Genomic DNA, 27,551 nt, shown 5'->3' with positions numbered 1-27,551 from the left:
TTGATTTTGTGCAAGCTTTATTTTCAGCTATACAAACAGTGTCACAATCTCAACACCAACACGTGTGTGACCACTTAAACAACCCATATACAAAATTATCCCAGAAAGTATCTCAGAAAATATACCATGGCAGAGCATCCTCTTTGGTGGGCCGCTGCAGCTGGAGTGGAAGTGGAATAAGTTAGCTCTGTAATTACATTATGGAAGAGTGCTGACGGAGGTTCTGGTGGAGACCACTCTGCTGGGGTCTACTCAGGGTCCGGTTCACTGTGATTTAGCTGGACGTACTCCACAGCAGACTGGCGGAGAGAAAGGGGGACAGCCTCAGTACCTGTATTCACCAGGTCCGCTATGACGCCAGACAGCATGACTGCGGCCTCACCCTGGACTTACGCTAGGACATCACTCAGGCCATGCAGCCAGGCGGCAGTATTTAACAGCTCATATTCATGTCACTGTCAGTTACAAAATGACGACTGGCCACTGATTTTACTCCTTAAAATTCATTCATTAAAATTATTATTATTAAAATGGACATTTCTTTATTTAACACCTTGTCCTGCACAGTAAGTGAGCGACAACAATCAGAAACCAGAATGCTCTGAATGTTAAATCAAGCTGTCTAGACCAAGCACAGATCTAGCGTTATCTATCTTAGCTAGATTAAGTTAAGTGATCATTTTTTAATCCCACAAATGGGGAAACTCCACCTCCACACTTAACCCATCCAAGAAGTGAAACACCACATACACCCACACTAGGGGGCAGTGAGCACAATTGCCCAGAATGGTGGGCAGCCCTACCCACAGCGCCTGGGGAGCAATTAGGGGTTAGGTGTCTTGCTCAAGGACACCTCAGTCACGTGCCGTCGGCACTGGGGATCGAACCGGCAACCTTCCAGTTACCGGGCCAGTTCCCTAACCTCCAGCCCACGACTGCCCCTAATATCTAGCCAAGTCAGCTACAGTGGCCCCAAGAAGTATTTGGACATTTGTGACATAATTAAAAATGTACTAAAGGGTCATTCTGGCATTAAGCCAGCAGTTAATGTGTTATTTGACATGTTTTGTAGTTCTCTCATTTCAATACTTAGCATTCATGATGCAAATGCAGTCTACGATCACTGGGAATCAGATGATACATCTGGCTTCCTAGCATTATTGTAAGCTATCTGACTCCTTGTCCTAAGGTATCTGCCTCAATGTGCTTATAGTTATTCCAGAGTTCCTAGCCTTACCTTCCTCACCTTCAAAATACATCAGGGTGGGGGATTGAGGGGTTCTATTGTTTAGGAAAATATCACTCTCAAGACTATTGTGGCAAATGGGAGGTAAGAATACATGTTTACAACAGAAGGAGCAATGGTTATACTTTTCCTCTCTCCGAAGGGCCCCTTTAAGTTCATGTATATATTATATCTTTTCATGGGACGACTCTATAGAAATGAAACTTGGATCTAACTTAAAGTGGTCAGTGTGCAGCTTGTATAGCAGTGCAGATTTACTGTCCTCTGAAAAGAAAACACACAGCCATTAAAATAGCTGGCAACACATGTGAGCCCACCTCACAGTGAACAGGTGCAAATTGTGCTCAAAGTGTCAATATTTTGTGTGACCACCATTGTTATCTAGCACTGCCTGAACCCTCTTGGGCATGGAATTCACCAGAGCTGCACAGGTTGCTATTAGAATCCTCGTCCACTCCTCCATGATGACATCATGGAGCTGGTGGATGTCACAGTAGATGTTGGAATTAATGATTCCCTCAATGAACACAGCTCCCCAGTGCCAGCAGCACTCATGCAGCTCCACACCATGAAGCTACCACCACCATGCTTGACTGTAGGCAAGAGACAGTTGTCTTGGTACTCCTCACCAGGGTGCCACCGCACATGCTGGACACCATCTGACCCAAACAAGTTTATATTGGTCTCGTCAGTCCATAGGACATGGTTCCAGTAATCCATGTTCTTGGACTGCTTGTCTTCTGCAAACTGTTTCCGGGCTTTCTTGTGTGTCAACTTCAGGAGAGGCTTCCTTCTGGGACGACGGCCATGCAGACCGAGTTGATGCATGGTGCGGCCTATGGTCTGAGCACTGACAGGCTGACCTCCCACTTCTTCAACCTCTGCAGTAATGCTGGCAGCACTAATGCGTCTATTTTTTTAAGCCAACCTCTGGATATGACGCTAAACATGTGGACTCAACTTCTTTGGTCGACCCTGGCGAGGTTCGGAGTGGAACCTGTCCTGTAAAAAAACGCTGTATGACCGTGGCCACCGTGTTATAGCTCAGTTTCAGGGTGTTAGCGGTCTTCTTATAGCCTAGATGTCTTTGTGGAGAGCAACAATTCTATTTCTCACATCCTCAGAGAGTTCTTTGCCATGAGGTGCCATGTTGAATACCCAGTGGCCTGTATGAGCGAATTGTACCCAAAACACCAAATTTAACAGCCCTTCACACCTGGAACCCTGTAACTCTAACGAGTCACATGAAACCAGTGAGGGACGACGACAAAAATGGGCACAATTTGGACCTGTTCACTGTGAGGTGGACTATATATATATATATATATTTATATCTCGCTGCTGTAAGAGCAAAACCTCATATCTCCAAAATGGTAACTTTACAGGAGAAGGGAAAAACATACATTACTTTCAATGTAAGTCAATTGAACCAGGATTTTTCCAAGTCATCTTTAGCCATTTATTTTGGTCTATCCTTCATTAAATTCACACATAGTATAATTTTCAAATTATTTCAAAAACTGAGAATCGACAAAAATGGAGATATAAGCTTTTGTTCTGACAGCGGCGTTATGCATATTATATATATATATATATATATATATATATATATATATATATATATATATACATACAACATTGTTAACATTTTACTACCATTCACTGTCCACTTCACATAGTCCAAGTATGGAAATTAAGCTGTATTGAATTCCTTGTTTTTTTGATGTCACAAAAACCTTTAAACCTTATGGGTAAACAGACAAGACTGAGTTGACCGTTAACATATATTTCCTCTATTCGGCCTACAACAGTTTAGCTCTGCACATTCACGCTGAAATTATAAGTGAACTTCAGGGAAAAAAATAAAACACAGAAAAAAATACAGGGTATGGGCTCTTTAAAGTTACCAACTTTCTGTCTTTTATAAAGTTGCAGTTTTATAGATAAAAGGTTCTCTTACAACAGTGACAATTTACAAAAGACATGCATGTGCTATGTGTCATATGTTTTTGGACATATGTGATGTGCTCCACTTACATCTGAGGCTCCTTCATCCTTGGCACCTACAAAAACAAGGGCGAGAGAGCAAGTTGAAAAAAGTGGACGATCACTCATGCCCCCTCGCCCCTTTTACTGCTCCAGTGAACTGCCGTGAAGGAGCTGGGTGTGAGGCATTTGACTTGGCCTTGTTGTGTATCAGTGCCACGCTAATGTGCATGTGCATAGCTAATCTATTTCCCTTCAGACGCAGCCATTGTGCGATAATGTGTCAGCGTTCTCTAACCCATTATTGTGTTACAGCTCTACTGGGTTTCAGCATTGTTTCATGCACATACCACAAGTATTATTGAGTACTCTACCATTAATCAGTAGTGGAAAAACAGCCATTGAGAGTTTGTTTTTGCTGGGGAAACAATGGCAGAACATGCGTTGGTTGGACGGAAAGACTTAAAGCTCAGGGGCCAATTGTGAAAACAGGAAGCCCACCCCCCCACCAAGATGGGAAGTGGACACCTGGTGCCTCAACTGTGCTAACAAAAACACGCTTAAATTACGAAGCCATGTCCCTACGCTAAAGTCATCCACATGGTGATTTCAGTAGGAAGGGGGCAGAATCAGCCTCTCTACACTTTGAATGGACGACAGTTACACGATTTTGGTGAAAATCTCAATCAACCTAATGTGCATAATGATGGGTTTCCAGTTTAAAATGCTGCACTACCGAGCTGGAAGTTCACTATAAAGAAAAGAATCTGAAAAATGGGTGGAAAGTCCAGCAGTGAAAAACAGCAAAAGTATGTTTTCTTAGTGATGGTAAAAATCTGTGAAATTACAGTCATTTTTTTTTTAGAAACACAAGCTTTACTGTAAATAAACAGTTGAAGCATTTTAATAGTTTTTCTGACATGCAGGATTTTAACTTAAAATTTAACGTTACAGCTATTAAAACAAACACAAATGTCTGTGAAATAAAGGTGATTATTATGATAATTAAATTAACAGCAGCTGTGTTACAGTACATGCAAAACATAATTTGACCTTCACCTACGACTGTATATGCGCTTGCTTTAGGATGGACATTGGACTTTTTATTATTATTTTATGTTTTATGTATATATTTTATATATATAACCTGAAGTGGCCATGAACTGTTTAACAATTTGGATTAGAATAGTTTTATGACACCAAGATGCACATATGTATTTTAATTAAAAAAAAAATTATTCAGTACAAATTGACACAACACAGGCCATCACTTCTCAAGACCAATGTTCTGTCTTTCTGAGATATGTCTCAGACACAGTTATTGAAAGACTTGTTGCTGTGGTTAAGTGCCAAGAAGCTACTGGGCAGCATTTTGTCAGTCTGCTTCGTGAAGTACTTGAAATGTTGGAATTGGACGTGAGCAAGTGCACTGGACATGCAACCGATGGTGCATCTAACATGCAAGGCCAGTATAAAGGTTTTTCTGCCCTAATGTCCTCTGTGTCTCCCAGTCAAGTGCATGTGTGGTGCTATGCTCCACATGTTCTCAACCTGGTTCTTGCTGACACCACCCAGGTAGTAATTGCAGGTGGATCACTCTTCTCCCTCCTTAATGACATTGCTGTGTCCTTTCGTGAATCATTCCTACGAATGTATGTATGGGAGAAGGAGAGCCAGGACAAGAGACATAAGCGCCTCTCTCCCATTGGAGAGACACGCTGGTGGGATAAACATGATGCTCTTGAGAAGGTCTATGGATCATTTGGCCACCCACATGGGGGTGTATGCTGATCTTCTTCTTGCATTGTCTGTCATCCAAGATCGGGCCAGCATGAAGACCACAGTTTGAGTAAGAGCAAGATCATTCATAGAGGCATTGCTGAGGTATGCAACAACAATAACTGCTCAAATTTACCTCAGGATTTTTGAGCAGACCTCACCATTGTCAAAATACCTGCAAACAGAAGGGATGGACGTTCTGTCCGCCCACAGAATGGGAATGGTTGTGGCAACGCAGAAAAACCTGCAAGGTATGGCCAGAGATTTGGCTCCTGTCAAAGCAGCTGCAGACAGATTTGTCCAGTGGGCAAATGATAAGATACAAGAGGAGGTCAACGAGACTGATGTTGTAGCAGAAATTGCACTGCCACAGAAGAGAGCAAGAAAGAGAACAAAGATGTCTTGAGAAATGACTGATGATGAGAGAGTGAGAGATCCACACAAAGAGGTTACGGTGCATAATCAAACCATGGACACAGTAGTTGAAACAATCCAGAGAAGATTTCTCACTCATGGTCGCTTTATGTTGACCTCTCTCTCCTACACTTTAGGAATTTTTCTCAGGTCACTTCCGCTCCTCTTCCAGAATCAGCCCTATAGGAACTCAGCATGTGTTTACTCCCTTTTAGCAACTGTTGAAAACCTGCAGAGTGAACTGAAAGCTCTGGCTGTTCAGTGGGATAGGTTGAAACTGTCCCCACTGAACGAGTACAAGTCCAGAACAGTGGAGGATGCTGAAAATTGTGGATGCTGAAATTGTGAACAAGAGCTGTTCCTTCTGCGAAACTTGTCCACTTTGTTGTTACATGCAGCCGATCCTGAGGCCCTGAGAAGGTTTAGCTTGCTGACAGATGCCTACCATATTCTTGGCCTGGCATATAAGTTTCTGCTCACACTTTCTATCTCTCAGGTGGCATGTGAACGCACATTTTCAACACTCAAGCTCATCAAGAACAGACTCAGGAGCAAGTTGTCGCAAGATCATTTGGAGGCGTTTATGCTGATGGCCACAGAGAGAGAGACATTTTGATGTCCTTAGATGCAGAAACAATCATCATTGAGGTTGCAGAGGAAAGTGGCCTGCTCAGAAAAATTTGGAGTTGATGTGATTGTAGTGGGCTGGTCTAGAAAAAAAAGTCCAGGGCTCAATTTGGGTCCCAGCCCAGCCCTGGTTACACTTAAAGATATTTTGGATTTCTTGTGCAGTGAGCACTGTATTTGCCTGCTTCAGTTTGACTCACACTGTGAGGATGCTTGGTCATTGGGTCCCTAAAACGCAAGCGAGTAAATCTGAAACAGAAGCAAGTAAAGGTATACAGTTGTGTGCCAGTTCTGTGATTGCCTAATGTTGCTTTGAATAGAAATCAATGAATGTAATAATGTTCCATGTTTTAAAAGAATTTATTTTATTGCAACCATTACATCTCTCACAAAAAACGGTGTGCACTCAAGGATTGAATGTTCAGCATGCGGCCTGCATACGAGTGTAATTCTGAATGAGAGCAGGGGGTGTATGATATCTCAGTTATATGTGCTTTATCTCTCGTAACAAAGCATGTTGTGAGGCATTATTTCTAATGTAAATTATCCAAGAAAATGTTATGGAAAAAGCTCACAATTCTGCATGACGTCACTGTGCATGTTATGCATATGCTGCTTTAAATTTCAAGCTTGTCCAATTCATTCAGAACCATCAGCCTACTGTGTTTTGCATTAGACCTCCTCATTTAACCCATCCGTGCAGTGAAACACCCACATACATGCACACTAGTGAACACTAGGGGGCAGTGAGCACACTCGCCCAGAGTGGTGGGCAGCCCTATCCACGGCGCCCGTGGAGCAACTGGGTGTTAGGTGCCTTGATCAAGGGCACTTCAGTCAAGCACTGTCGGCTGAGGGAATCAAACCGGTGACCTTCTGGTCATAAGGCTGGTTCCCTAACCTACAGCCCACAACTGCCCCTTCACTACATGTCATGACAGCAGCTATAAAAGAAGGTATTTGTGTGCAGAACGTTGAGGTCAACTGATTAGCTACAAAAACTACGTTTTGAATGTGTGTGATTCAGAGCATTGTGCCTACCTTCTGTACACTCCTGGACCTCACCATTCAGTGCAACTGATTCTTGCATGGGAGCTATTGAGACACAGACACAAGCATCAACATTGGATGTAAAATATACACATTTACGTGCATACACAGATCATCATGATCTTGTTATTACAGTATTATTACATAGACACACACACACACTCAGAATCTTACTTCCACTTACTGACCTTTGTATGAGGTACACTGCCCTTAAAGTCCACTATGGGAATTATTCTACTTAATTTGTTCAGACTGCAAAACAGTTAAGTGTTCAGACCTTAGATGTTTACAAGGATTATGTCAAGGTCTTTTTTTAGCTTAAGGTTAAAATAATAAAATTGAATATGTACAGAATCATCATAACCCATAACCCTTAAATATCAACCTGTGAAAATAATACTTTGATTATTTTTACTGAATTTTAAAATTTCTTTTCTCTTGAAGTTGAAAGATTAAGGTTTGTCACGAGTTCAACTTTTAAATAAAAAAAAAACTTGTCCCATGTTTTCATGTCAATACCAAAACACGAAGAGGTTTAGTTCATAGGCGGTGCCTTTTTTTAGCCACACCCCTTGATTTTAGAGCTGGAAGTGAGGCTGCATCCCTGTCCCTCATGGCCAAATGGTGAGCAGTTAGATCCCACTGTTCTGAAGGAAGTGTACCCCAAAGTCTGGAAATCAATATGTAACCTTTCAACACAAGTTTATTTATGCTTTAATGAAAAAATATGTATAATTTGTTTGTGTACAACTGTTCAAAGCTGTGTTCACTAGCCATGTGCTTCTGAGTTCTGCTCAAAATATGCTCTAAACTGATTACTAGCAAAACAGTGACCAATGAAACACATGGTGAAGTTTCACTAGTGTTATGATTGTTTTAGCAGTGGCAAAATGGAAAGTTCACTCATTTGCTGTAATAACTTAAACATAATTGACGGTACCATATATATATAGTCACTCAAAGCAAAAGGATTTTTAATTTATGTGTTTTTAGCTCTGACTTTGAACCAGTTCATTAGGTTAAAATGATAAGATAACATAGTCCTTTATTAGTCCCACAACGGGGAATTTCTCAGTGTTAATGCATATTCATGTACAATTATAGGTTGCACATACACAGCTAGTCACCTGCTCTTTATCCCATTTATCACCAGTTTGTGACCTCAGGACTGCTGTTGAGATATTATATGAGTAGTGGATCATTCTCAACACTGGCAGGATAGCGGCGATGAGTGTATCAGGCACATCAGCCTCGCTGGGGTCTTTTTTACATTCTTCAGTGCCTCTGCTACGTGAAACAAATTCCAAAAACTGACCACTGATGAAGGAATAGAGTTGTCCAACACAAATGGTACAACAGTAGTCCACAGCTGTGATCGACAACCAATCCTCTTAGCAATTCATCCTAATGAGGGTACAGCAGCTCACCTTTTTCATCGTCCACTGTCTGTTGGGGATGCATCTCAGTGTATCGCAGCTCCTCACACTCCTTCTCCCTGCTCGGCTCATCATTTTCTAGAACACACCAGCATCTTTCCATCAGCACTCACAGTTCAGTGGTTGGTTAGTGTAGTGGTTAACATTTCTGCCTTTGACACTGTAGACTGGTGTAACGGGGAGCGAGGAGGCGGACGCATGTGCTGAGATAAGCGAGATTTATTAGGGGCAAATCCAGGGTCGTGGTCAAAACAGTCCAGGTTCATAGAGCCAACACGGACAGATCGGGGGACAGACATGACACAAACCAGACTCAACACAACAAACGGAGACCGAGACATCAAACAAAGACGGGCAAACACAGGGCTTAAGTATACAGGGAAAACGAGGGACAGGTGAAAACAATCAGGGGCGGAGTTACAAAACAAGGGGCAGGACTACAGATACCAAAACAAACGCACATGGACTAAACCAAAACACGAACACATGGACAGGACTGGGAGGGGCCAATCGTGACAACTGGGGTTCAAACACCCTACACTCTACCAATAAGAGTCCTTGGGCTAGACTCCTAACACTGCCTTGGCCTCCCTGTGTAAAACGATCAAATTGTAAATGTTCATACGCTATCGCAACAAACAGGGTTTTATGACAATCTAAATGTAGTAGCAAGTGTGTGACTATCCGCATACTTTTGTTTCAGCAAGTATGGTTTACACTTATTTGGTGTAATACATAACCTTGATGGCAAAAGCAGAGTGAGTAATTGGGAGAGTCATAATATGACCTGTGTAATTGTGACCAATATATGATTTTTGCTGGAATAATCTTAAGCCATCCAACATAAAAGTAACAAGGCTATAAGGCCATGATGCAAGAGATGAATAAAGGGTAACATTTTATTTTAATAGCCCTCTGCAGATGCTTTGTAGTTGCTCACCAAATATCTGTTGAATGCAACTGAATATGAAGTTGAGTCTAGGTTCTATTAAATCTAACCCTAACCATTACTCTAACCTTAACTTCAACACAAAACTTAAACCTGCCCCTAAAACTAACACTAATCTTGATATGGTTGATAATCAGCTATCATCAGAATGCTTCTCTATAATTTAAGTACCAGAGCAAGTAACAAATGCTTGTTTTACTGATGCAGGAAGGCTGCAGTGTGGGCTTCTTCACCGATAATTGATAACTGAGACGCTGATTAGGTAGTTTTAGACCTCAGGAGATTGTCGTTTTGCTGTGATGTGATATCATCCCAATTCTGTAATTACACCTCTGCCTTTTTTATTAGCTTTGATGTCAGGAAACGAGAGGAAAATTTATGCGAAACATAAAGGACGATTTCTTTCCAGCGAAACATGAACTGAAAACAACTCAAATCAGATCATCATAAACTTCTCGGGTCCTTACCTGAGTCTGACACATCCTCACTCCACACATTCCTGCCCATTACACCAGGAGTGGCTGTGAGGAAACAGGGTTGGACAGCAGTTTAAACAGGCTCGGTATTTTTCACGAGGTCAGCCTCCAGCATGATTCAGGTCCTCAACTTTACTGTATCAAAATGAAACATTGTTTCCTTGCTGCTCTGTTTAACTTACTTCCACACATCAAGGGCAATAAAAACTAAGGGGAAAGAGGAAGGAAGGCAGGGTGGAGGCAAGTGAAAAGCAAGGAGTTAGCTAGACCAACAGTGGAATCTCTGAAGCTACTCACAGTGGACCAGCACTTCATTTCCTTTAGCATTCATACATTACCAGTCAAAGGTTTGGTGATAGAAAGCTTTTCTTCGTTTTTATCTCTTTGTCAGAAGTCGTGTATAAAGTTCTAGAGGTTGCAATGGTTAATTAGAAAGCTTGAGTTTATGCAGCAGCAGCAGGAGGGTCAGCTCATGCAGCTGAGGTTTGCACAGCGTTGCACAGCATGAAACTCCATGATGGTGAAAATGGTGATTTTTAAAAATATTTTTAATTTTGAATATTTTTTAAGTTTTCTTCAAGTTTATTTAGATTCAGAGCCTCATTTGGTTTAGCAGATATGCAGAGCTGCGTGTCGTCTGCATAGCAGTGAAAACTAATGTCGAACCTGCAAATTATGCTACCAAGCGGTTGCACATACAGACAGAAAAGCAGCGGCCCGAGCACTGACCCCTGGTCTACAGTTGACGAGTTCACTGGCATCAAGATCTTGCTTTTTAAGTAGGGGTTTAATGACTGCGAGTTTGAATGATTTTGGTACTTATTCCAGTCCTGAGGGACGGGTTTATCACAGACAGCAGAGGTTTAACAAGACAGGGGACAACCTGTTTGAGCAGTTTTGTTGGTACTAGGTCAAGAGTGCATGCTGATAATTTGGATGACCTGATCAGTGTGACCAGTTCATTTGGCCGGACAGGACTAAAAGGCAGCAGTTGGGCTTTTGCAGCTGGCAGGCGACTCATCATGTTGTGATATTAGACCAATAGGCAAATTATGGATTTAGTCTAATATGTTTTATTATTGAAGAATCTGCCAAGATCATTGCTGCTGTATGTTGTTTGAATATCATCTTCAAACAGACAAGCAATCTAAAAGTAATGGAAAAAATGTTATTTTGAAATAGTAATCTTTTAGATTAGGTTACAGATTACACTTCTTAACAAATAATCAATAATCTGTAATGGAATGCATTTTTAAATTAACTTTCCCAAACCTGCTAATTAAATATGCTAACTATGCATGACCTAAATACCTCCTCCTTGTTTCTACCCTCAATGTCCATTTTATCAGCTCCACTTACTGTATAGCTGCACTCTGTAGTTCTACAGTTACAGACTGTAGTCCATCTGTTTCTCTGATACTCTGTTACCCTGTTCTTCAGTGGTCAGGACCCCCATGGACCCTCACAGAGCAGGTACTGTTTGGGTGGTGGTTCATTCTCAGCACTGCAGTAACACTGATGTGATGGTGGTGTGTTAGTGTGTGATGTGCTGGTCTGAGTGGATCAGACGCAGCAGTGCTGCTGGAGTTTTTAACCACTTTAGTGTCACTGCTGGACTGAGAACAGTCCACCAACCAAAAATATCCAGCCAACAGCGTCCTGTGGGCAGCGTTCTGTGACCACTGATGAAGGACTAGAGGATGGCCAACACAAACTGTTGAGCTACTGTCTCTGACTCTACACCAACAAGGTGGCCCAACAAAGTAGGAGTGCCAAATAGAGTGGACAGTGACTGGACACATTATTTAAAAACTCTAGCAGCACTGCTGTGTCTGATCTACTCATACCAGCACAACACACACTAACACACCACCATGTCAGGGACACTGCAGTGCTGAGAATGAGAAGACCCAAATAAATTATCCATTGGGTGGAGAATTATCCACCACCCAATCTGTGGTGATCCTGTGGGGGTCCTGGCCATTGAACAACAGGTTGAATAGGGGCCTATAGGGTGAGTGGAGCTGATAAAATGATAGTGAGTGTAAAAAAAAAGGAGGCGGTTGAAACCTATAATGTAGAAACCTCAGCATTTGTTTAAGATCAAAGCAACTCTGGGATTAAGAACAGCATATAATCAGTCAAGTGTTTCCACACTTTGACTAGTCATATCTCTCTGAGAGAGAGAGAGAGAGAGAGAGAGAGAGAGAGAGAAAGAGTGAAACAACAATAAAAGTAGGACATGTGAACAGACTGCATGTGTAAGTGTAACTGAAAAGGCAGAAGTTACAGTTGAAAGCAGTGTTGTCCTCAATGTCAAGTGTAAGGCTCATCCTCATGGGGTCATTTGACTTAGGACGTGCCGACTTTCTGAGAACGCAAAAAAAAAAAATCATGAATAATAATGAGGAAAATACTCATTAATAATTCAGTGATATCACATTTTCAATTTAGTGAGAGAAATTAGGATAAAGAAAAAAAATACCTACGCGGACAACTCTACTGCCCTTTTTCTTTTGCGGGTTGCCTCCCGCGGGGGTGCTGTTTTCTTCAGGAAAAGGACGAGAATGGTGACAATGAGCACCAAAATCAAGATGCAAATCACAGCAATGACGACCTTCTTCCAGCCTGCCAAGTTCACTGTAAATAAGACATACAGCATTTGTGTCCCCAGTTGTAGGAATATTGACAAAACGTAACTGGTAATGTTGTCTGTGCTTCACCACCTAATAGATGAAGAACAGATGACGTTTCATGACCGATTGATGTGGAAAACTACATAAATCCAGAGTTCTCCTCCTTTTTCTTGCCATTGTATAACTTCACTACTTCATATGATTATTAGCATGATTACATAATTGTTGTTTTTTTTTCCCCTAAAAGAAAAGGCTGAGCACACAGCATTACCTTCTCAACAAGTTCAAACCTCAAATAAATATCTCCTCTCATACACAAATGTGGGTATGTGTAAATGCATATGGCAGTGAGTTAACACACTGATTGAAGTCTGACCTGCAATACTGACATCGTCACTCCTCTTGGTCTCCTTAGCATCATTGGAAGCCTCGCAGTAGTACATTCCTCTAAATTCTCGGCTAACGGACTGGACAACATGCTCTCCTTTAGTGCCGCTGGGGTATGAGGTGAAGAGGGGTTGGGTGTTCCCTTTGCGGTACCATCGGAAGGTCACTGGCACAGTGCCCTCTTTGACACTACAGAAGAAAGTGACATTCTTCCCCTCTGTGATTGTGTGGTCCTCAGGGGACAGGGTCAGCTTCGGCTTGGACACAGGTTCTAATTGTTGCCGGGTAAAATAGAGAGGGGTGTAAGCATAATTATTGATGTGACAGATGCACTGTAACCGAGATAACACAGTTAATTTCATAATGAGTTACATTTACATTTACATGGCTTTGAAGATCAAAATCCACACCAGCCTTCCTTCCTGCCCTTCTCACTGCCCCCTAGTGTGTGTGTGTGCTCACTAGTGTGTATGTGGTCTTTCACTTCACGGATGGGTTAAATGCGGAGGTGAAATTTCCCCGTTGTGGGACAAATAAGGGTCACTTAATCTAATCTTAATCTTTTTCACAATGTGCTGCTCTACAGTCCCCAGCAAGCACTACAGTCTATAACATTGCTTGCACTCTGATTCTCCTCTCCTACCCCAACAACAATCTATGGGATCTAGTTTATTGGCCAGGCTGCAAAGCAGAAATCCGATCACCGCCTGACTCACGCAGACCCAGAGTTTCCCCATTATCTGAGTACTCAAGTGCATGTAATCGCATCAATCAGATTACTATTAGGATTTTCTGCAGTAATCGGATTATTAAGTGCATGTAAACACACTAATTGACAGAACTGGTTTACTTATGTTAATGTGCTATAAGTAAGAAATTATTTTAAAAATGTAAGAAGGCACATTTTAAGCCATTAGGGAGGTAATGGAGCTGGACAGGTGCTACATGGTGGTGCAAAAACAAAGCAATCTTAGAGTACTCTTCTTAAACTTTTAATGCAAGTTAATCTATAAAGACATGAACGTTTTACACAATGTGAGTTGATTCGTTTAAATTACTCGGAAAAATTAAAATCTGAGAATTTCTTTTGACAGCAATAATACGCTAAAGAGTGGTATCCAAAGACCACTAGTGGAAATTCTTCTTTTTGCATTCTTTTCTAATTGAATACATTTTAAAATAAAAGTTATTTTATCAGCTTAAGAAGTGAAAAGTAGCTTTTGACTCCACACCGGCTGCCTTTAAATTTCCACAGATGGAAAAATCACAAATTTTCAGTTTTCTCTCAGACTCTTGGACCCCACTGTGTGTCCGGACGTTTGTAGATACCTGCTCGTCTAGTATTTCTCCCTATTGTTATGGAGTGTGTCCCTCCTTTTACTGCAGAGAGAGCCTCTAAACTGGAACGGCTTTACACTAGATTTTGGAACACTGCTGTGAGGAGTTGATTGCATTCCAACAAATACCCAAAGGTATTTGATGGCGCTCCATCACTCTAGAGAATACAGTTCCACTGCTCCACAGCCCAGTGCTGGGGGGCTTTATACCCCTATAGCAGACACATGGCACTGGGCTTTAGACCCACATATAGCTGCTCTACAGTGTCCCATTCTATTGGCAATGCCTTTCTATGGAGATTAAACACACTTTGTGTGCACAACTGAGCATCTGTGTCAGCATTTGGGGCCCCTTAAAGTAGCTGAATTCTCCAATTACAAGGTTTCTATAAACGTTTGGATATACAGTATCCATTTGATCACTTTTGTATCAGTTTATCAATGACTGCTGATTTCACCTATGACTGCTGAAGTGAGGACTTTGCTGAATTCGCGGTTTCCTGCTCCATTCTCAGCCTGGCAGGTGAAGCTGTGGATCTCATCTTTTTGATATATAGAAGTAATATTGAACAGAGCAGTGCGAAGAGGTCCGGTTGTGGTCATTCGGTACAGTTGGCTCTGGGACTTCAGTAAGGTGTAGGTGATTGGCAGTGTTCCCAGCATGCTCTCACACAGAATCTGAAATGGCTGCTTTACTATCACCTCTCCAACTGCACGGATGACTGGGGTTGAAACAGGCACTGTCAGAGGAAGTAAATCATACAGAGGGACAGGGTATCGTTATTCTTGCAATACAAGCTTGTATCTCTCTGAAATAATAATTTATAAACTTATATATAACTTAACTTATTAAATATCCACAGATGGAAAAATATATATATATAAATATATATATATATTACACACACACACACACACACCGGCCACTTTGTTAGGTACATCTGCTCAGTTGCTTGTTAACACAAAATAACTTGTTAACACTAATCAGCCAATCACACGGCCACAACTCACTGCATTTAGGCATGTAGAGGTGGTCAAGACGACTTGCTGAAGTGCAGACTGAGCATCAGAACGTGGAAGAAAGGGGATTTAAGGGGCTTTGAACGTGGCGTGGTTGTTGGTGCCAGACGGGCTGGTCTGAGTATTTCAGAAACTGCTGATCTACTGGGATTTTCACACACAACCATCTCTAGGGTTTACAGAGAACGGTCCGAAAAAGAGGAAACATCCAGTGAGTGGTAAGTTGTGTGGACGAAAATGCCTTGTTGATGTGAGAGGTCAGAGGAGAATGGGCAGACTGGTTCCAGATGATAGAAAGGCAGCAGGAACTCATATAACCAACCAAAATCTCTGAGGAACGTTTCCAACACCTTGTTGAAAGTCTGCCATGAAGAATTAAGACAGTTCTGAAGGCGAAAGGGGGTCCAACATTTTACATTTACTAGAGTACCTAATAAAGTGGCCGGTGAGTGTATATATCTTACATATCTTTACAACTGTAAAAGTAATGCATGTATGTACTGTAAATGACTTAAAATTTACTTAAAATTTTAACAGACCTATAAATAATATCAATGGACATATTTACTCACCACATTTAATTATATATATATATGGACAATAATATCTTAAGTAAGCATTTTTTAAAATTGCTAATAATTTGCACAAACCTGACCACAAACATCTGGCAATACCAATTAACAATAACATTCAAAATGTTAACAATAAACAATCAAAAAACATCAATTGAAAATGTGTAACATGAGTTGTTTTCACAATAATACGATGAATACAGTACTCTACTGAGAAAATTTTATGTTAGATATTGTGAAATCCTGGCAATGACCGCGTGGAGAAGATCAGAAGGTTCATTTAGAACTATAAAGAATTACCAAACACCAACCACCACAACCAGCTGTTCCTCCACCACAATGAAAGGGTCAGTTGCCAAGTGGGAAATTTGAATAGAGCATAATATTACAACTTTAGTCACAATTTGAAAGGACTTTCAACTGCAGCTTTTATTTACAATATTTATATATTTTTTATTGTAGCAACAAAAGCAGGATAATTGATAACACTTGATAGCAGAATCATTTTCCTGTATCATAACTATGAGATGTTGTTGTGAAGACGAGGCAATGGACCACATTCTTTAAAAAAAGTTACATAAATAGTTCTTGGCTTGAATGCATAACCTTTAAGTAGTTTAGAAGCTATACACTACTTTGGAAGAAGGTAGAGATGCTCTTAATATTTAAGGTAGGTTTATGCAATTTTTATCCTAAGTCACTCTAGTGACTCCTTACCTTTAACATCAATAGTCAGCTGTTTGCTGGTTTTGTTGACGCCCTTAGCCTCAGCCGTACAGGTATAATTCCCATTCGTGGTCTGGTTTGCTGTAAATTTGAAAATCTGTCCTGTCTTCAGAGGTTGCTCGTTTTTATTCAGGGTGTACTTCACGTCTGTGCGATTGATTCTTTGTTGGGAGATCATGGAACTCCAACAGCTCAGAGAGAACGACCGTCCTTCAAAAACCTGCTCTGGAGTCATGCTCAGATCAGGCACTGAAAACAACTCTGCGTGATGAAATGGAAGACAGGAATCAGCAGAGCAGAGCAGTAACTAGTTACATTTATTCAGTTACATGTATTTAGGTAAGTATTTATTTATGGTATGGTATTTTTGGTATTTTTGCATTTTGGGTATTTTCAAATTATAGTATTTTACTTATTTTACTTCTCAAATACCCTTTTACTTTTACTTCATGTATATTTTACATTTATCCCAAATTTACTTTTACTTTTACTTCAAGTATACTTTACTTTTATCTCAAATTTATTTTTACTTTTACTTCAAGTATACTTTACTTTTATCTCAAATTTATTTTTACTTTTACTTCAAGTATACTTTACATTTATCCCAAATTTATTTTTACTTCAAGTATACTTTACTTTTATCTCAAATTTATTTTTACTTTTACTTCAAGTATACTTTACATTTATCCCAAATTTACTTTTACTTCAAGTATACTTTACATTTATCCCAAATTTACTTTTACTTTTACTTCAAGTATACTTTACATTTATCTCAAATTTATTTTTACTTCAAGTATATTTTACTTTTATCCCAAATTTATTTTTACTTCAAGTATACTTTACTTTTATCCCAAATTTACTTTTACTTTTACTTCAAGTATACTTTACTTTTATCCCAGATTTATTTTTACTTCAAGTATACTTTACTTTTATCCCAAATTTACTTTTACTTTTACTTCAAGTACACTTTACTTTTATCCCAAATTTATTTTTACTTCAAGTATACTTTACTTTTATCCCAAATTTATTTTTACTTCAAGTATACTTTACATTTATCCCAAATTTACTTTTACTTTTACTTCAAGTATACTTTACTTTTATCCCAAAATTATTTTTACTTCAAGTATACTTTACTTTTATCCCAAATTTACTTTTACTTTTACTTCAAGTATACTTTACTTTTATCCCAGATTTATTTTTACTTCAAGTATACTTTACATTTATCCCAAATTTACTTTTACTTCAAGTATATTTTACATTTATCCCAAATTTACTCTTACTTTTACTTCAAGTATACTTTACTTTTATCCCAAATTTACTCTTACTTTTACTTCAAGTATACTTTACATTTATCCCAAATTTATTTTTACTTCAAGTATACTTTACATTTATCCCAAATTTACTTTTACTTTTGCTTTAAGTATCCTTTACTGTTATCCCAAATTTACTTTATCTCAAATTGACTTTTACTTTTATCTCAAGTATACTTTTTCATTTATATTGCTTATATCTATTTGTGGGAGGGCCTGGGCCAGAGCAAGGACGCAGACTGATTGGCAGAGAGAGATCAACTTGAAGCTCCAGAGACAGAAGCAACTCTAAAGCCTGCAGTAGTGAAGAGCTTCCGCTCACAGCCTAGCATTCCTTTGTCTGCATTTTTGTTCTATTTTCGAGGGAAAGAGTAAATGCTCTCTGCCTGTTAACATCGCCGCCCATGCGCTCCTTCGTCCCCACACTACTCAGGGTATCACACTCAAGATAGCTTCTACTATGTCAAGAATTGCTTTACTCAGATCTCAAATATACTTTTTATTTTTACCACAAGTATACTTTTTGGTATTGAACACTGATAGCAAAGAATTGCAGGGATTTACTATGAGGATTTGATATGTTGTTTTCACCTCTCTCTTAAAAAAAAACAACAACAAAGAAACAAACAAACAAAAAATCTGCTCCAAGCATACCGTTGAAAAAGACAAATGTTGATGTTATATGAGTGGCATCATTATTAGGAACAGTTCATTTTGCTATTTTAAATGCTTTAGTTTCATTTTCATCTAAGCTTTGATGCCGTAACCGCGTTCTGTCACAGTGGGCACTGGGCATTCTTTTAAGGTGGGTGTTAAATGTCAAGATATCAATCATTTATATTTCAAAGCAGAAAAGGAGGTATTTTATTACGATTATTTGAATTTGATGGAGTTATTTGTGTACAGACATTCATTTGTTGACGAAGCAGATGAAGAATAGTTAAGACTTGGTCTTTTACTTCGTTTTGGCTCAGTCTCGAATCGCCATGTCCTTGGACTTGTCTTGGAATCGATAAAAGTGGCCTGATTTCTCTTAATTACTTTGAATTATACTTTAATTTATGTCTCAATTCCATTTCAGCTATTCACACTGAGCTCCTTTTACCTGGTTTACTTTCAGACTATATCAGTTTATTAAAGATACTTCAAAACATCTAAAAAAAAAACAACAACTTTGGTTTCTATGCAGAAAGATTCAGGCGTTCTAAAGAAGTTCTATAAGGAAACTTGAAACTTTTTCACACGTACTCAACTTGGATTTTACTAGGAATCGTTTACTTTTATGAGTAAGTATTAAAATAATAACACTTTTACTTGGGTATTGATTTAAGCTACTCTACCTACCTTGGAGTATTCAAATGATTTATGTACAGACATTAGACAGATTACAGAGATCATTACGGTGCTATTGATGTTTTGAATTATATGAAGTAATATGCTGGTCAGTTACCTGCTACGACCAGTATGTCTGTGGAGATCTTCTGCACTTTGCCCATTTCCGCTTTACACACATACTTTCCAGAGTCATTGACAGTCGTATCAAAGCTGTGTGTGAACGATGCACGGCTGTGATAAAGCAGTTTGTTTTTGATCAGGAAGATTTCAAGGTCAGTTTGGGGGAAACTTGATACACTACAACTAACGTAGACTCGGTCCCCCTCCACGACGTTTGTATCAGGCCGAATCCTTATTGAAGAAGTAATGTTATAATCTGGAAAACAGAATAAATACAGCTGCACAATCAAATATCATTACAGTTTAACATGCTTAAAGGAACAGTGTCAACCTTCCCATCTACTCTATTGGATGCAACTGCCCATTCATTTCAATTGTAAGTGTGTTTGGAGTGGGATTTCTGAACTTTCGCCAACTTTTTAAAACTTGAAATCGATGAGACATGAAACTAAATTGCACTTGAGTTGCAAATGTAAAGAGTCTTTACATGAAACCTCTTGAAACTCAAATGCAACAGTTGTAACCATAACAACAATAAAAAAAGTTAACGAATTTCACATTCTGTAAACAGCAGGTTTAACTTGCCAGTTAATAACCAGCGGTCCGTTCCATTGTTCATTCTTCTGTTATCATCATTTACATAGGTAGATCATTTACTTTTGACCTGCCTAATTTTACACAGATTGCAGATCTAAACCATGATAAAACCATGGCAGACGATGGAGACTGAGATGTGGTGCTCAGTGAACAGATGAGCGAGGCATCAAGTTCTGTAACGACTATGTCAGCATTATTTTATCGCATACCTCGGGTCATTACTGGCCCAGGACATACTGCCCTCCCCTTTTCCAAGGTAAAAAAGGAGAACATATCACAATATAACACAATCTGTGAACATTTTGTTTTGTTACTGTCAATAAAAGGTTTTGATCGTTTTACACTATCGCAGCAGTTAGTGGGTCACTAGCAACCCAAGCGTGTGAATGTGTGAACAATTGCTGATCTACGTATTTAAGGGCTGAAACTGATAAGCACGCCGAGGCTACTTAAACCAAAGAGACACTGTCAGACTATAGAGTAGCTAGGTCAGCTGAATTGGGAGAGTTTACCTTGCACAATGACTTTCACAGTGTTGCTGTTGTTGGAAACCTCTCTGGACAGCATTACAAGCCTGTAATTGCAGTGCAGATAGTTGTCTCTGTCCTTGACCTCAATGCTAATGGTCACTGAGTTGGTGCTGGAAGATACTGTGAAATCTTGATCATTATTGTAGAAGTAGAAGATCAGGCTGCCAGTCTCTTCTGGAGCGCTGCATGTGGCCACAATTTCATCACCCTCATACACAACATCAGGCAGTACCTTCAACTGTGGAGTCGGCAAGCCTGAATAAGTGGAGATTCAGTGAGAAACAAGCTTTAAAAAAACCTGGCAGCCTCACTGGTGAACTGATCTGGTTCAGGCAGACTGTAAAACGTTTGGTGACACCTACAATACTGTGAAAAACAAAGAAGTTTGATATATAATAAAATTCACATATATAAAACGAGTTCAGTAAAAGGAAAATGGCACTCCTACACTTATGCAAGACCTGGTAAACCTTGAAGCTTTTATCTTTGAAAGAGAACGAAAAAAAAATCAAGCTCCACTCTTGCTTCAGATCTGAAGAAACACTATGGATCTGAAAGGATGTGTAGCTTTCAAGAAGCCCTTACTGAGAAAATTAGATTAAAAATTAGATACTGTTGTTCTCAGAACAATCGACCGACCACCCCAAAGTCCAGACCTCAACATCACTGAATGTGTTTGAGATTATTTGGAAGGCGAGAAGCAGAAAATGTAACGACACATTTCTGGAATGGGGTGTACATACTACAATCTGCTCTGTGTTGTACCTTTAACGGACAGTGTCTGTGAATTGCTGCTCTGCTGCTTGTTCCGGACCTTGACATGGCATTTGTATTTGCCCGAGTTGGAGGCTCTGGCTGGAGCTAAGCTGCGTTCCACCACGGCCTCACTGCTGTTTTTGGAGTAGATCACGTTGTTGCCAAGCATGAAGGTGAAGGTGTGTATGAGCTGAGAGTAGCTGTGGCTGACCATGGCCTCACAGCGCAGAGTCACATTGGTGCCGTGGTCCACTGTGATGTTTGGCAGAAGCGTCAGCTTCACCCAGTCGATGGTGAGTGCTGTACAGAGAGGTTGATTAGTCAGAACCAGAGGTGGACGAAGTACACAAATCATGTACTTGAGTTAAAGTTGAGACCCCCAAGGTAAAATATTACTCCAGTAAAAGCAGAAGTTCCTCCCTTTATACCTCCACCTTGAGTAAAAATACAAAAGTATTTACCTTCAAATGCACTTAAGTATAAAGTAAAAGTACTAAAAGAGTAATTATGGCTCTGATGTCCTGTTATCATTTTTATAACCAGACTGGCTTCATGAACTCATTTCAGGTGAAAGTCCTCCAGCGTCTCTCTTGGTAAACCAGTCTTTTAATAGAACGTCATTAATTAGTGATGCTGACGTCTATTAAAATGATCATAAGCACAAAACACTGAAGGTAAACAGTTTCCATCAGGGAGAACCGAGTGGCTCTGAAATCACTTTTTACACACAAGCAAAGTTTCAGTTTCAGATTTATTTACAACTTAGTTCCAAGTTTAAGTTGAATAAAAACTGGCTTTAAACTCAGGATCACAGATGAGCTCCTTTACTATGTTGATCTGTAGGCGTCTGTTCATAAACATAAACCAGCCCAAACTCATTTACTATAAAATGAACTGGTGTTTGTAGAAATTCAGAAAAAAGCCGCGTCAGTCTCGACTGCATATTTGGACATATTTCTATATTGTGCTCTATTTACACAAAGTTAGGTTAGTTCATCATTTATGTTGAACAGACTCTCCCAAAGTTTTACGCTGCTGCGCTGACGTTGAACCGCGTGCTGCACTGGGTCGGTATGACCAACAGGTCAAAACCAGCTCTAAACAATGTGTGATTGGTATACACACACACACACACACACACACACACACATATATATATATATATATATATATATATATATATATATATATATGTGTTGACAAAAATAAAAATATTGAATACATCTTCTAGAAACAAATATATCACATACTGTATATTGTCACTGTTGCATAAAAAACTTTGTATCTCAATTTTTGCATTTTTTTTACTTTCTTGTAAGCAAATTGAAAGCTACATAAAATCATGATAAATATACCAACAGAAATGGTCCAAAACTACTTAGAAAAAAAAATGTTACAACTTCAGTCCCACTTTATATAAGTGTCTCTAATAACTGTGTAGTTACAAATGAACAATACAACGACAAACGTGTAAATACTCTAAATGTATTCACTGTTTCCAATTGATTACAGCAGTATTGCTTGTGTACAGACAGCATCAAGTTCAATTTTACTTCTATAATTACAGAAGTGTATACTGATGGCTGCAACATACCCAGCTATCCCTCTGTCTTATCTTGACAGATGTCTTGACAGTATTTACAAGATGTCGTGCGACATTTCCTTAAGTCAAGGCATCGCAACAATCTTTGAGTCAAAGAGTCTTTGTCTTGATACATGAAAGTTGACATCTTAAGACACTGAAGTAATCGTTTTTTTATGTGTCTTGAAGACGAGGCGTGACTTAAGACATGACTTTGTCTTAAAACATAGAGATGTTGTGTCTTGAGACAGTTCAGCGAAGACCAAAAAGTGGTCCTGTGGTATGAGGGTGGTATTCCTGAGGTACTGCCACACTGAACATTACAACAGAGGCTTACCAGGATTACCACAGCGCTCCCTGATGTTCAATATAACAAGAACCTAACAAGCATGTCCTCAAGAAACAGCCTGCTGGAGTCTTATGGTTTTGTATGTTTATGTATTTACACGTGTAGGTACAAGGGAGTGGGAGATTGACAGGCGGACTGGTGCTGGGTCAGCAGTGATGCGGGTTCTTTACCGGTCTGTTGTGGTAAAGAAAGAGCTGAGCCATAAGGCAAGGCTCTCGATTTACCGGTCGATCTACGTTCCCACCCTCACCTATGGTCATGAGCTTTGGGTAATGACCGAAAGAATAAGATCACGAATACAAGCGGCCGAAATGAGTTTCCTCCGCAGGGTGTCTGGACTCTCCCTTAGAGATAGGGTGAGAAGTTCAGTCATCCGGGAGGGACTCGGAGTAGAGCCGCTGCTTCTTCACGTCGAGAGGAGCCAGTTGAGGTGGTTCGGGCATCTGGTTAGGATGCCTTCTGGACGCCTCCCTCGGGAGGTGTCACAGGCAAGTCCACCCGGGAGGAGACCCCGGGGAAGACCCAGGACACGCTGGCGTGACTATATCGCCCAGCTGGCCTGGGAGCGCCTCAGAATCCCCCTTGGAGAGCTAGTGGAAGTGGCTAGGGAAAGGGAGGTCTGGGCCTCATTGCTTAGGATGCTGCCCCCGCCATGGTGACATGGTAACCATTTTCTGGTTTTAGACCATTCTGTAATGTGGCGGTGTTTACAAGCAACAGCAGATATAATTAAAAGTAAGTACTTAATTAAAATATAGGTGCCCCCAAAAACAACATCTAGATTGATTATATGTACTTTTACTTTATCTACAACTACACTGGAGCTGTCCAGATATTTTAAAGTGTAACTTTTACGTCGTTTCTGTGTTGTAAAATAATGGCCTTATCAAATTACATGGATTAATACCAAACTGTAATTCACATTTACTGTGAAGGTAAGAGTGCTCAGAATATAGGCAATTACATATTTACTATAATAAACAGTATTGTTGGATAAAACAACAATTCACTCTATCACCATGTGTAATTACATAAAAGAAAATATACTATAAAGGTACACTTGTGTAACTGACTAATAATTCATGCATGTGTACTTATCATATCTGTGCTGCTATAGTCTGTAACAGTGAATACATCACCAGGAGTTACGATGCTGTTGCATGTATTGTTAATGTATAACTACACAATTATTAGAGATGAGTGGGCTCTATTTATTTCTTACTCAGGACTCATTAAAACAGAGTAAAAATTTTTTTTACAAAAAAACTTCTGTAAGTAGAAGATGGGAATATTATTATATTTTCAATTTGATATGAATTTCAACCCAATGACCGCTGGGATGGGCTCCAGCACAGCCCCCCCCCCCCCCCCCCCCCCCCACACACACACACACACACACCCCCGGCTCACCCCTGCAACCCAGAAGGATAAGCTGTTTTAGAAAGTAAAGTTCTTGCATACACTGTATCGTGGGAAAAAATAATTTTTACATACAGTACTGTGCGAAAATTTTAGGCATCTAATCAAATTTTAAAACAATTGACCACAGCAGTGAGTTTATCACAATATACACTGCTCAAAAAAATAAAGGGAACATTCAAATAACACATCCTAGATCTGAATGAATGAAATATTCTCATTGAACACTTTGTTCTGTACAAAGTTGAATGTGCTGACAACAAAATCACACAAAAATCAATGGAAATCAAATTTATTAACCAGTGGAGGCCTGGATTTGGAGTCACACACAAAATTAAAGTGGACCTCCCTATATATATATTTTTTGTTTGTTGACAAAAACCAGTAAAAACATATATATATATATATATATATATATATATATATATATATATATATATATATATATATATATATATATATATATAAATTATTAATTAATATTCTATACATTTTGTTTCTTCAAATATTAACACTTTTCTCAGCAAATAAACACAAACTACACAAATAAATAGATTTTGAAAATGTGTCTTGGGTGCCTAAAACTTTTGCACAGTACTGTACATCTGCCAAAAAAGTCAGAAGTGAAGACTCTAAGCTATCAATACTAAATGTAAATATAATAGCCTGCATAGTTAACCATGTTTATAATCATGTAATCTAGGAATTCCACTTAAATAGCATAGCACAGGTTCAGGGTGAATGACTGCTGAAGGTTAACAATTAGAGGTGTGCTGACAGTGTAGGGAGTCTACAGGAAAGCTGCTCAGAGACTGGAGGAGACTAGATTCAGGAGGAGGAAGAAGGAAGGAAAGCAGACAAAAAACACACAAAAACACATCAGATTCTCCCGGGAGAACACCGTGTTGGCGAAACCAACTACTGATTCTCACTCCAGCTGGCAAATACAGCAGCTTACATCCATGCTAGATGGCTTCAGCACACAAGGCATGGTCCCCAGAGCACAAAACCACAAGCGTAAGCCAGCCTCACCATGGTAGCTTGCGAATTAGACAGTTTTTTGGCTTTTGGACATGTTTTGCTCATTTTGTTTTATCCCTCAATTAAATTTAGACTCAACAACCTGCACCAGTCCAAATAAAAGCTTCCCGAGACACGACAAACGGCGCGTAACTAAGCATCTCACAAAGATCAAAGTGGCCGCCTGCTGGATATCCACCCTGTCTAAAAATACATCCAATGAATCTCACTGTCAGAACTTTGCTTTGAAATAAATCAAGAGGTCAAGTTTGTGAGAATTAAAAGCAGCTTTTTTTGTCCATGAGAAGCAGATGCCCTAAAACTGTCTGTAGAACAGGAGCTACTCCAAAGCACCAAAGCCCATACACCAAGCCCAAGCTCTGCGTAATGCCGTAGAAGAGCTGTTTTTGGCTCCATTAAAAAAAACCTTCAACTGATGGTTCTTTGGAGAACCATTCTTGTAAATGATATTTGAACATTTTAAGGGTTAAGAGAACCTTCGTTTAATGTTAAAGCTCTAGAAACGGTCTTTTAATCTGTATAAGGTGAAGGTTCTACACCTTCACAGATCTCTTTTTCAAGCACGGCACTACAGAACACTCACATAGTGGTATGCAAAGTGTGGGCCCCCAGTCAAATGATGTGGTTTCTTGATTTTCTTAGTGAAAGTAAGTCCCCTACATCCCCTACATAGAACACGTCGGCACATTTTAATGTATAATTAAATGCTGTTTATTTGCTGAAATTATAATTTTTTTAAATAGGTAAAAGTTGGCAAATCTATCAAAATTGTGGGGTAAAATTAGCAAGACAGCGCTACATTTAGGTTTGTTCCCTGTAGGACTGTATCTCTTCTACGGCATCATCAAAGAACCCGTAAACAGCAGGAAAAAAAAGAAATGCATTGACTTAACTTGACTTCAGTGTTTGTCATTTCTAATGAGTGAAAAGACAAAGATTTCTGTCTTTCTGTTTATTTAGTTCTTGCAATAACCGTGTTGATGCCAGATATTTTATTAACGTGGCAATGATGTACGTGTTTTTCATGCTTCACTTCGGAAGGAAATATAAGATAAGATAAGATAAGATAAGGTAAGATAATCCTTTATTAGTCCCACAGCAGGGAAATTCACAGTATTACAGCAGCAGCAGCGTAACAGGAGTAAGACACTCGGTAATAGAATCGGGAAACAGTATAAACATTATAAACATTATAAATAATAAAAATTAAAGTTTAAATCTCTAGACTATTTACAACAAGATCTGTATTGCATTTATGAACATATTGCACAATGAAAAATATTTGCATTCTGAATGTGTGTATATTCTATAAGTGTATATTGTATGTGTGTATTGTATGTGTGTCTATTGTGTGTGTATATTGTGTGTGTGTATTGTATGTGTGTGTGGTCTACTGGGAGCAGTGCTGGTTGAACAGTCTCACAGCAGCAGGAAGAACCTGCGATAGCGCTCCTTCACACACCGGTCACTGAAGGTAAATGGCAACAGAAACTGCTAAAGGGTATAAATGCATGACTTACCTGATTGTAACTGGGCCTTGCCATCTTGGCCTGCATGGGAGGAAAAGACAAACAGCATGCTGAATACAACATGAAGGCGAGCGAAAGGTTAAAAGACGTGCGATAGAAATTTAAATAAGCTTGCAATTCTTACACAGGGTTGATACGCTAATCAGGACCAGGGTGAGCCAGGGAGGCCAGCGCTCCATCGTCCCAGGTGAGCAGTGACTGTGTGAGCAGACACTGGCGAGACTGTGTGATGTATTGAGTCGTGGAGCGAGACCCGTCCTGTACAAAACCTCTTTCTTTTGTTTCCGCCATGACGAGGAAATGACCGCTGCTTCCTCAGGATGTACGCATTTGTGCTTGCTT

At 39.6% G+C, this 27,551-nt stretch overlaps 1 protein-coding gene across 1 annotated transcript; it reads right to left on the bottom strand.

Annotated features, from left to right (window-relative positions):
- pecam1 (platelet/endothelial cell adhesion molecule 1) lies at positions 1-27,488 on the bottom strand. Its single transcript, XM_017712002.2, has 15 exons — positions 27,334-27,488; positions 27,201-27,230; positions 21,299-21,589; positions 20,516-20,788; positions 19,402-19,662; positions 16,633-16,902; positions 14,782-15,063; positions 12,976-13,257; positions 12,453-12,603; positions 12,254-12,333; positions 9,955-10,008; positions 8,530-8,616; positions 7,094-7,147; positions 3,284-3,309; positions 1-299 (listed from the first exon to the last, which is right to left on the bottom strand). Exons 1-15 carry the CDS (start codon positions 27,386-27,388, stop codon positions 249-251), a joined length of 2,247 nt encoding a protein of 748 aa, XP_017567491.2. The 5' UTR covers positions 27,389-27,488; the 3' UTR covers positions 1-248.
- Between the last annotated feature and the right edge of the window lie 63 nt (positions 27,489-27,551).

This window comes from Pygocentrus nattereri, chromosome 14, assembly GCF_015220715.1.
Source record: "Pygocentrus nattereri isolate fPygNat1 chromosome 14, fPygNat1.pri, whole genome shotgun sequence".
In the NCBI taxonomy this organism is placed as follows: Eukaryota; Metazoa; Chordata; class Actinopteri; order Characiformes; family Serrasalmidae; genus Pygocentrus; species Pygocentrus nattereri.
The sequence above is the reverse complement of the archived record's forward strand: the minus strand, read 5'-3'. Positions and strand labels throughout refer to the sequence as shown.